Source organism: Morone saxatilis, unplaced genomic scaffold, assembly GCF_004916995.1.
Source record: "Morone saxatilis isolate NCDOM2014 unplaced genomic scaffold, NCSU_SB_2.0 Contig14, whole genome shotgun sequence".
In the NCBI taxonomy this organism is placed as follows: Eukaryota; Metazoa; Chordata; class Actinopteri; family Moronidae; genus Morone; species Morone saxatilis.
The window spans coordinates 4255263-4266821 of record NW_023339696.1 but is presented as its reverse complement, the minus strand read 5'-3'; the positions used below and the strand labels follow the sequence as shown (position 1 = coordinate 4266821).

General features: G+C 42.6%; 2 protein-coding genes across 2 annotated transcripts; one reads left to right on the top strand and one right to left on the bottom strand.

Moving 5' to 3' along the window:
* The first annotated feature begins 1825 nt into the window (after positions 1–1825).
* On the top strand, positions 1826–3325 carry LOC118323067 (GTPase IMAP family member 7-like). Its single transcript, XM_035654986.1, has one exon. The coding sequence runs from the start codon at positions 1826–1828 to the stop codon at positions 2864–2866; it is 1041 nt and encodes a 346-aa protein (XP_035510879.1). The 3' UTR covers positions 2867–3325.
* A 67-nt stretch (positions 3326–3392) lies between these two features.
* kdelr3 (KDEL endoplasmic reticulum protein retention receptor 3) lies at positions 3393–6779 on the bottom strand. Its single transcript, XM_035655463.1, has 5 exons — positions 6383–6779; positions 5926–6026; positions 5535–5693; positions 5073–5325; positions 3393–4394 (listed from the first exon to the last, which is right to left on the bottom strand). The coding sequence occupies exons 1-5, from the start codon at positions 6471–6473 to the stop codon at positions 4351–4353; spliced, it is 648 nt and encodes a 215-aa protein (XP_035511356.1). The 5' UTR covers positions 6474–6779; the 3' UTR covers positions 3393–4350.
* Positions 6780–11559: the final 4780 nt, after the last annotated feature.

Sequence of the window (11559 nt, the reverse complement as noted above, 5' to 3'; positions counted from 1 at the left end):
TTTTTTCAGGCCTGCGGGTGTGTGCAGGCTGTGCTTGATTGGCATCTACTTCACAAATTTACCCCCAGGAATCAATTAAGTATTTCTGATTCTGATCTTCTCACTCTAAGGTGCACTTGTTAAAGGTGACTTAATACATTTTTTCATCCTTATTGGTTTTTCGATCATGTAAATCCCTCATAGCTCAGTGTAATTTCAAGCAGAGTCGAATCAGGCAGGATGATTGAAAACACCAGTGTGGTTTTCAAGGATTTTAAGAAGTGTAATTACATGTTATTGATGAAGTATACACAGAGCAGAGTTTCACTTTAGATCAGTGAATTGTCAGATTAATCACGTGTCATCTTTATGATAAAGTGGAATAACAGGCTCATGTATTTTGGAGAATATTAGGTTTAACAGTCTAGTTAAACAATCTGTTGAGAGCTTCGTCCCTGCTGTTTAACAGTGTGCTTTGTAATAGCATTTATGGGATAAAGATATATAAAATTCCTAATTAACTTAGTGCCAGCTCTGTCCAACATCTAATATTCACAGATCCGATTAAAGTAGAACATTATCAATTTATTCTTAAATTGAATAGGCTCAAGGGAGGCCCCAATAGTTCTTTAGCTGCTGAGATACCCCTACCAGAGGTAGAACAAAGCACAACAATAGTTTTTATATATTAACCGAGGTCTCCCATATATGAAATGGATTCTTGTATAAAAATATTTTACTGCAAAAGTGGTTAAATTGACACATATTGGGACACACCCCATACATGAAATAAGTGCAAAATAAAGCCTGTCAGAATGGGACATGATACACCTGAACCCATGTAATTTCATAATACAAGCTCTGATTGATTACAATGTAGGTGTGGAAGTGGGCAAGGGGTTCCTCTACAAACACAGAAGTACAACTGGCGGAAATATCCAATTTTAAGATATAAAATTTGATATTTAAATACCAGTTAAACCACTTTTGCAGTCAAATTTTTTAAAATATTTTTATACAAAAATCCATTCAATATATGGTAGACCCTAGAGAATAAAAAAAAAAAACACATTGTTGTGAATTGTTAGGGGTGCCTTCCCACTGTCCCAGCAGTCTTTGGTAGTTAGTGTAAACCTGAGTGTTTACTGGCCTCCAGTGGCCACAGTGAGGAATTACAACACTAAATCATTATAAATACCTATGTAGAAGTCATTATTTGTAAGTTACAGCGGTAACATTACTATTGGTGGTCGCTGTGTTAGTAAGGAGCCGTTTTAATGTCAGTTTTCTGGTGTGGTGACTTCACTGCATGACAACTTTTACTTTTACTGTGAGGGGCTGTATAACGCCGCGGCGGCAGTGTGGAGCATCTTTCTGCACCTCCTGCAGCTGCACTGATGCTCTCTGCGGTATGGTGCTAATGAAATCACAATTAAAAGCAAGAAGACTTCTCAGTGGCAACCAAAACATCCGTCTGCTGCACTGAAGTCACCGAGAAACCGGCAAGACGAAGGCTTTGTTTTAGTTTCCCTGTGAGGATGTCATCTGAAAATGCTGCGTCATCTGAAGGTATGTCGATTACTGCTACCTCACCAAGTTGGTGAGCAGGACAGCATCGTGCCAGTGCACTGTAGGCTGATATACACATATATAATATAATATAATATATTAGTCATTTCAAATATGAATATATAAAATAAAATAGCCCATACAACATAAATCAGCCAAAATATGATCTGAAATCTTAAATACTCCCTAAAAAATGTAAGTATGTTTTATGTTAGTATGTGCTTTACATATGCTAGACTGCCATATAATTATGAAAAGATAATAATATACACGTACTATGACTAATTTTACCACAGTGCGTGAAGCATCACCTCCTTCAACAGAGGCCGATGGAGCCCTGAGGATTGTCCTCTTGGGGAGGACAGGGACGGGCAGAAGCTCCTCGGGCAACACCATCCTGGGCAGGTCCGCCTTCTGGGTCGACGTCTCCCCCAGTTCTGTCACCACACAGTGCCAGAGGAAGACTCTGACGGTGGACGGGCGGAGTATCTCTGTGATCGACACTCCAGGTTTCCTCCACACGCACCTGTCCCCTGAGGAGGTCTTGGCAGAGGTGGGACGGTGTGTTGCCCTGTCCTCTCCGGGACCCCACGCCTTCTTGGTGACCCTGCAGCCCGGCAGGTTCACCCAGGAGGAGAGGGACGCCTTGGAGTGGATCAAGGCCACGTTTGGGCCCGGAGCCGCCAGGTTTACCGTGTTGTTGTTCACCTGGGGAGACCAGCTGCAGGGCAAACGCATCGAGGACTTCCTGGAGGAGAGCGACGAGCTGTCGGAATTTGTCAGAAGCTGCCATGGGGGGTATCACGTCTTTGATAACAGTGAACAGGTCAAGACAGCGGAGAGCCCACAACAGGTCGTACAGCTTCTGAAGAAGATAGACAAGATTGTGGCGGATAACGGAGGCGGTTGCTATAGCAACGAGATGTTCAAGGAGGCTGAAAGGGCCATCAGAAAGGTACAAGAGAGGATCCTGGTAGAAGGAGGACACAAGGTGGAGTCCCTTCAGAGGGAGGCTGAAGAGAAGCAGGGGTCACAGTTAGAGAGGAGGGAGGAAGAAGAGGCCAGGAAAAGGGCTGAGAGGCTTTTCTGGTCCGAGCTGGTGACTGCTTTGGGGAGAGGTGCAGCAGAGGGGGCAGGGATCATGGGGAAAGACAAAGAGAAAGGGGGGAAAGCTGTGAAGAAGGTGACGGTGGTGAAGAAGGCAGCAGCTCTGGCAGCATCGCCGCTCTCCATCCGCTCAGCAGCAAGAGCGGTGGAGGGAGCTGTGAGAGAAGGCAGTAAGGTGCTATTTAAACACAGGAAAACTTTACTGAACTGAGGGAGGCTGACTCTGACTGTTCAATGAGGAGTTGTCAGGAAACACAGTGGAGCCTATGGTCAACATAGAGGTGATGTGTGAAAGGTCACTTAGCTGTTTTTTCACTGTGCATCATCCATCTAATGTTATCAGTCTATGTTTAATACCAGCACAATGCATCAGCACATTCAGACCATACTGTTAAAGAAGAATATATGTGTGTGGGGGTGTTTGTGTGTGTGTGTGTGTTTATGTGTGGTCCCTACAGTTAGGTAAACAACCTGGTGTAAAGTTGTTCCCATACCGATACCAGTATTGGAAATTCCTCCAGTACTTCCTAAAATGCGGGATATATGCGAGAACATGTGTCCCCGGAATGGGATCCTGCTGCTTCCCAGCAGTGTCCTGTCTGCTGTTTTCCCCCACGGATAGCGTAATCATCACCTGCTCTACTGACAGTAAAGTACAGGTATCGGTATCAGGAAGGAAAAAATGGTGGTGTGTTGCAGTCCATGTGGATTAGTAACAAAGAACACAGACACATCTCTGAATTTAAAGAATTCACGTTATAATAAATGTCACGTCATAAAAACTGGTGTGCAATTCAACTTACTGTGAACAATGCAACACACTCTCAGGCCATTTCCCCACTTTTCATCCCTGACACAAGACAGTTGGATCAAGGAAAGACAAAAACACTGCAGCAGATAATCTGTTCCATCTTTGGCTTCATTTAAGACATGACAATATCTAAATATAAAAGACAATGATTAAGAGGAAATACAAAAAGGAACATACTTTGAAACAATTTGCCTGTAGGGAGTGTCTAACATTACAGAACCAAAGAGCAGGACAATTTGTGGAAGATTACAGAGTACAAATTTACAGACTACAATATTTGTCATTACTGCAAAATTAATCAGGCAAGACTCAGTTTGCCAAACGTGTGGTGGGGATCGGATAAAGTGTAGGAACCTTTGACATGTAACTCTGGGCACTCTTACAACTTGAACACAGCAAACACTGGGTCTGTATCTGTACTGTGTGGAGACTGAAGCTACACACACTCTACATGAGCGCTGTACGTAAAAGCTACAGCCGACCTCATTTACACTGTTGTGGATTCTAACAGTCTCCAGAGCCAAAGTCTCTCTCAAGTAAAGACAAATACATAGTTTCCATAGGGTTACTCACTTGCCTGAATTTAAGTTGTGCACATCAGGGACACATTTCCAGTGTCACATTTGCATCTTATGAAGGAAAAAAAAAACAAAAAAACAAGCATACAGAAATATTCTCACACACACACACATATACAGACTCACAAAGTACCAATCAGGCAGAAAATCCGTTTCTAGAGGTGCACTCAATTCAGTCTACAGAATGATGTCCGACCATTAGTCCCATGGCTAAATAAATGTACAGTTGAAGGGCGAGGACTGTGTTCAGATGCTGGACTGCAGCAGGCACCAGCGGGTGGCTGAATTCGGCGCAGACGTCTGATATTAAACGGGCATCGGCAGGCTCATCTTTCCTCTTCCCCGAAGTACTGCAGGCAGGACGCAGAGGGAGAACAAGGCAAGCGTGACCACAGTGTTTGATTTTGAAACCACAAAATTCTACTTTGTGAGCTAACACTTTAACTGCTGCCAAGAAGGACATCCTCCTCAACTGCAAAAGCAGGATTCAAAACGGGTGCCAAAAATGGGGCCAGTAATAATGTAGTTCCTAGTACCATCTTAACAATACAATACAAAGGTGTTTGTTTTGGCCCGTGGGGAAAAAAGGGAAAAAGTTTGGGCACCGCTTATTTAACTACAACTATTAAAAACACACTTACAGTAGTTGTTTGACTAATAAATGTGCAGTTAATTAATTGCCAATTAACTTTCTTGGTCATTTATCAAGACAAATACCAAACATTCACACAAACAAAAGATGTAAAATGTATTTAATTAATTAAACTTAACTTAATTATTTAAAAGTCAGTACATTTTTAGCTATAAAAGGCTTTGTTAAATTATAATGAGCATTTGTCATTCTTTTTGATATTTCAAAGATGAGGTAAATCATGATTACTCTATGAGCTCTACGGATTAGGACTATAAACTATAACACTACAAATAATTATCGATTATGTCAACAATCAAAAATTCTCCCACAGATCACAGCCACAACTAACAGTTTATATACTAAATCACCCCCCTTTGCAGTAGCCCTTACTCACCCCTTGTGACGTATAGGTAGAAGAAGTCGCAGTAGAAAATGGTCTGCACGACGCCGGACACCACGGCGATCTGGTCGAAGAAGCCCTCGGTGTGGTAACGCCACACCCAGTTGGCTATGTAGAGGGCTCGGTAGAGGCCAAGGAAGAACAGGTAGTGGGTGGTGATGGACTCCGCCTCGCCGGTCTTGGTGATCATGAAGAGCTGCGGCATTATGGCCACCGCCTCCAGGAAGATGGAGAAGGTCCACAGGATCTGAAGGGAATCAGCAGGAGGGAGACACATGAGAAGAGCTGCACGGTTTGGGCGGCTGATAAGTGCACCAGTAATAAAAACTGTACTTAAACTCACCATAAAGCCCTCAAGATGCAATGTTATACACCTGGAGTGATCTTATGATACAAGAGCTTTAAACCTTTCCACCTGGACCCAAACTGGATTGAAGATACTGTCGGAGCGCTTACCTCCATAGGGTTGAATGCATAGTTTTCCAGGAAGGACAGCCCGATGACTGGCACCAACAGGAACTCCACTCGGAAGGTGTCGTTCTCCGAGTCATACGCGTTCCTGAAGCGCATGTAGATCAGGTACACGGTAGCATAGGACAGAGACAGGAACACCACCTGAGAGCGGAGGCAAATGTTGAACTTCAGCCCTCATTGATCCAACACTGACACACTGTTAGTGAAGTTTACACTGAGCACATGGGAGGCATCTGGAGGGAAACTGTGGACTTTAAACTAGTGGCTTATCTAACAAAAAACATCCTAACCTGCTGCCTTACCCTGAATTATGGTAAAAACTGGTTGTGTTCTGGGTTGGATGTGTGAAACTGTGCTTGAGCTACACTCTTACCTTCATGACCGTGTTGTAAGGGGAGATGAAGACCGTGAACAAGTCCAGGTACCTGGTGGTGAAGACAAGTGCAAACAGCACCTGAGACTTCCCAGAAATACCTACAGAGGGGAAAGAAATAGTTTAATCTCTGCCTAATGTGCAGTCAACACTTCACACAAGAACGACTAGTCCAGGACAGATCTCAGATACCAGCGCAGACTCAGATATGGACACACGGATATAAAGAAATGTAGTGACATGGCATCTGTGCTGCATAGTTTGCTTTGAAGGTGTAGGCTGCTGTATAATAGGTGGAGCAGGCAGCTGATTGCTTTGTTAACACTGCCACGTCGCTTCCACTTCTGCAGGAGCACTCAGCATCATGCAAATCCCCTGACTCTATCTATCTATCGTTTACAGCTCAAGTTCATGCAAGTCTCCGTGTGGTGTTCAGTGATGTTCAGTGTGAGCATACCAGCACAGGACTTGGACTTCCATATCTTCAGCAACAGGATAATGATAGCCACCAGGTGTGACACGTCACCCGCCAGACGAAAGATGTTCATGTTGTTTATTTTCCGCCTCAAAAACAGTAAAAACAACTCCTGCCGGGCCTTACGCGTCCTCGGGAGACAGGGCAGGGATGTTCAGCCGCACACACACACACACACACAAAAAAGCGAGAGAGTACAAACACGAGACGAGTTAGAAAAAGCTACAGAGAGAAGGAGATAGCGGGTCCGACTACTATCTGAACACACAGATAAACAGGTATGAGTGCACTCATTCGCTCAGCTGGGTCTGCACTGTAGGAAAGTTGCTTCAGAGGAGGTGACGTGGCTGACAGCTCGCACAGCGTCAAGCTAACCGGGATCAAACGGCTGTATCCTGTTCCGGTTCGGGTTTTTCAAAGTAAAACTCGCATGAGTCAACAGGCGGTCTTCTGTTTATAATTAACCACCATTATATATGAAGCTGACCTGTTTTGTGATTGAGTCTATTAAATATCTGACGTCGGGGGATATTTTCAGGCGAATCGTTGTTTTAAAGGATTTAGCTGTTTTATTTGGAAGATAAAATCCCACATTTCCGGTGTTGACTTTCTCTGGCTACCTTGACGCACATGGGAGGACTAGTGGCTGCTGGGTTGTGGGCAGTGGCAGTATGTGGGCCATCCTCAAGAAGCACAGCCCTGATTAAACTGCAGATGGCGACAGGCTGTAGGCAATGAGGAATAGGATCCTGGTCCAGCACTTGGGGAGTTTCCTGCTACCTTCTCTCCCACTATTATTTCCTGCTAGCCTGTACCTTGGGTCACCCGAGGGAGTTTGGTATCAGAGGGCTTTAAACCCCTTTTTTGGGGCATGTTTCCGGTGAAAGCATCTAAATGTAAATATAAAAGTACTACAATTGTATTAATAGTCATACAAGTAAGAACAGGGAGTATCTAACATAAGATCATTTAATAAGGTAATTGCAACTGCAGCCACTGTGCAGTGACACATGCATATAGGCCATTACTGCAACAGGATGTGGGATTTGGTTGTAGAGCTAGATTATAAAATACTGGTTACTAGAGGTTGCTCTACTTTTTTGAGGTTTGAGTATTCATTTGTTGCATATTATGACATCATTAAACAGACTTTATTCTCTCCGCAACCCCAAACCATGACTGACTGGATCAACACACAAGTTCTTTGTAAATTAGAGCAAAAAAAGAACTGAAATAAATGTCCTGAAATCAGAACATTGTCTCTATTTCTCAGTCTCAGATTACTCTTGTTTCTTCCAGTAAACAATATTGGGAAATTCTAAGGAAATCACAAACTATTTACCTCCAAACATTAAGGTCCAAAAACTGTTTAAAGGACTCACATATCCAGGAATAAAATTCAGTTTTCTTTATCGATTAATTTAGTTGGACTCGTAGTCCATTTTATACATTTATCAGATTGCAGTGGAGGTAGTGGAGGGATGACAGGACCAAGGGAGAGAGAGATTCAAACTGGAGACGTTGCACTTCATGGTTAAGCTAAACCACTTGGTTGGTATCTCTTAGAAACATTTTAAAGTTCTTCCTCTAAACCTTAAACATTCATCATTATCAATCTTTCACTTATATCTTTGTTTTGAGTCTTCTCCAGCCGTGTGATGAACCGTTTCTATTTGTGTCATTTAAATGAGACTGAGATGTGTTTTTAGAACGAACATAAAAGCTTTTTTTTCTCTGCACAGAAGGCCATACAGGCATACAATGGCACGCATTTGCCTCCTCCATTTTATGATCCATATCCAACCTTCGCTACCATGTGTGCATATGATTTTCAGTGTTTTAAAATACTCTCCACCCTCTGTGTCTTCCCTGTCTTCTGGTGCTTCCGCTCCACCTGCCTCTCTTTCCTCCTAATTCTGCAATCTGAATCACTGTCGAAGTCCAAAACCACTCACTCGCCCTCTGTTTCTCATTACTCGGTGTTTCCCTTCCTATCAAATCCCACCTCCTCAGTCATCCATCCTCTTAATCCACAAATTGCATCTGAATTTGGGCATCACACACATCCTTCTCCCCTGCATCCTACTCTCATGTTTGATGCAGTGAAATCAGCACAGGGCACCTGAGATCACAGAGGAAATGCTTTCAGCCTACTTAGAGTGCATCCATGGTGGTGCGGAGAAGTGAGGGGGCACCAAACAACAGCGAAGGAGTAAATAGCTTCCTTACACACTCCCTGAAGCATCCAACACAAAGCCGGGTCCCTTTTTCTGTCACTAGGTTGTTCAAGTTGAGTATTATTCTCAAGCAGAAGTGCTCATATTATCTGATGTCTACTGTCTACATTAGACAGCCAGAGTGATAAATGAACAATGAAGAAGAAGAAACACAATTATATACAAACTACGCAATAAAACTATGCTTTATTAGTCTCCTGATTTATTCCAGACAAATGTACTGTAGAGGACATCCTCTGACAGGGCTGACCCATACATAGGCTACCGTAATGAGCGTGTGCTGAGCAAAAGGTTATGGGAACTAATCTGACCCCCAGGACTGATTAGTAGCTATTTATACATCCACACAGTCCGGTGTGCCCTGAGGAGTCTGTCTGTCTGGTCATCTCCTCCTCAGATGCTGGACCGTGTATAACTATCTGATCAGTCTGTCTGTAACCCTCTCGATCTCCTCTTTTTCTCCTTTTCATCATGCACAGCCCATCTTCTTTTTTTCTTTTAATGGTACCCAGTCATTTAGTGTCTGCTCCAAACCACCAACGCTCTATGGCGAAGGCTTCCCCTCAGCTGTGAGCACTGACACTATAGCTGGTAAAGGCTGTGATTATCTTTAAAACGAGGCTTAAGGTAATTAATAGGTACAATCATTTTGACAGTCATGCAGGGTTCAAATTAACCACCTGGGGCTTCCTTTTAAAGCTTATCACAGTTTTCTAAGCCTATATATTCTTTACAATGTAAGTTGTATTTAAGGCTTTAAAACATCTCTGAAGGACTTTTATATAGTTTGGATTTATAATCTTTATCAGTGTAAAAAAGATAAAATTGCTTTAATCCAATGGGCAGCTCACACAGTGGATTTTTCTCCATTTAGGGTTGATTGCAGCTACACAGAAGCATTTTCAAGTAAAATTGGACCAGAATTAGACTTGAAACGGTCTCTTCCAAACCAGTATTCAAGGTCAGGATAAAGAAAAAGTCCCAACATAGCATTTCCACTTTCTTTCTTTACACGCTCAAGAAATCATTCACACCCAGACCAATCTACTGTCATTATTTATATTTAGATCTCTTTTGGTGGTCTGGCCTGATGTGTGGTCACAGTCCTTGAGTGGTACTCTTTATTCTCTCTCTCTTTTTCTGCATGTGTTTGTGTGTATTGCTCAAACTGTACTGAATATGGCAGCAATGTTTCCCATTACTACTCACTCACACGGCCCTTGTCATGGTTAATTGACACAGAACTTGAACAGACTTCTTTCAAAAGTGTTGTCTCCCTCTCAGTATACATGTTATCTCAGAGCCCCCCCCCCCAGTCCAAGTTTCTGTTTTCTGTTTACCTCACTGTTACTTACAGTGCTGTGTCTCCATCCGCCCCCTCGTTCCTCCTCTGTAAATTTGTCATATGGACAGATGCACGCCCACAGTCCTATTCAGAGGAAGAGATTTTGAAAAAGAGGTACCCCCCCCTATAATTTAGAAAGGAGAGGGATGGAAGAAGAGCAAGAAGCAAGAAGTAGGGAGAGGGAGGGAGCAATATGGGGGCTAAAAGGGAGCTGTGGGTAAGGGCAGGAGGGGAGAGGGGCGGTTTCCATAGAAACAGTTTTGCTCACTTCATATTTCATACAGTCATGTGGATGTATTAACTTATGATGGCTATGGTAGAAAATGTTAGTTTCAAAGCTGATACTCTAACTGACAATAGTGCAGAACTTTATTAACTCTGAAATGAGCAGAAGTGGAAAGTACATCTAATCCCATACTGTGACTTAAATACAGTCTCAACTATTGTGCTGTTTACTCCACCACGTTTATAGATGTAATTCTTTTGCAAGTTAATGTTGTAGCTACAAACATGAGAAACGTTATGTACTGACTGAGTTTAAACTACCCAACATTATAATAAAATAGTTTTAGAGGGAGCTGGCATAAGAACATTACAACAATGAAACACTGTTTCCACATTAAAGGATCCCTGCGAAACACGCAAAAAATGCCAACGGCCCTATCTAGAGACAGTTTTTGGTTTGTCTCTTCTGGGCTACTGTAGTAACATGGCGGTTCAACATGGCGGCCTCTAGCTAAGGCAACCAGTTGCGTCTGTAGATAAACAAAAACACAAAAGTTCTGCTTTGATAAAAACAAAATATTATATTCCATTTCTGCCAATAAATCCTCCTAAATGTTGTTGTTTTGAACAATGTGACACACTTACAGGACATTTGATAAAAAAGTTAGTTTTACTTTTGATAAAGTGCTACTTGTTCCGATTATTGGATGGGACTTTTTATTTACTACAACCTGAATTGCCAATATCGCCAATGACCCTCCCACCTAGTATTCCACTTATTTTAACTTAAAATGTAACTTTAAACTCTTTAAAGAAGGAGCCATGAATGTTAAGGTTATCAGGGTTTAAGGTGCTGTCCCTTCCCCACAATGCCCCTGGCTTTACATATGGCTGGCTACCTTTGTTGCATGCCACTCCTATATCTCTCTCTCTATCACTAATTTCCTGTCATCTCTCTACTGACACTAAAAGACACATAATGTTCAACAGCCATTCAACCTGAACACGAATGCAGCTGTAGTCTACAGGCTCAGGCATTCTCCATCATTGTGTTGAATGAACTGGAACATCGAAGCCGAAACCAAGAGGTTGGCTGAAAGGTACTTGAACCAAATACTCGTAATACAATATTTCGCTACACATTTGATTTAAAACAAAACACAAAATCCTCAAACGTTGTTCACGGTCCAGAAGTTCTGCTTAGTCCCACATCACATTTGCTGATACCATGCAGTCAAAGGGTAACCAAAGAATGACCTCCCCACTTTCCATCCATTATGAAACAACCACAACATGTGAGAGGTGGCCCACTGCGACACCACAGCACTTCAAGTTAAAGTGCAATTCAGCAA

What these genes read in the sequence shown, in the direction of transcription:
- LOC118323067 (XM_035654986.1), top strand. Translation starts at nt 1,826, where the DNA reads ATGACTAATTTTACCACAGTGCGTGAAGCATCACCTCCTTCAACAGAG.
- kdelr3 (XM_035655463.1), bottom strand. Translation starts at nt 6,473, where the DNA reads ATGAACATCTTTCGTCTGGCGGGTGACGTGTCACACCTGGTGGCTATC. An exon ending in GAAGTCCAAGTCCTGTGCTG is followed by an intron (nt 6,027 to 6,382) that starts GTATGCTCACAC and finishes TCCCCTCTGTAG; the next exon opens with GTATTTCTGGGAAGTCTCAG. An exon ending in CTTACAACACGGTCATGAAG is followed by an intron (nt 5,694 to 5,925) that starts GTAAGAGTGTAG and finishes CTCCGCTCTCAG; the next exon opens with GTGGTGTTCCTGTCTCTGTC.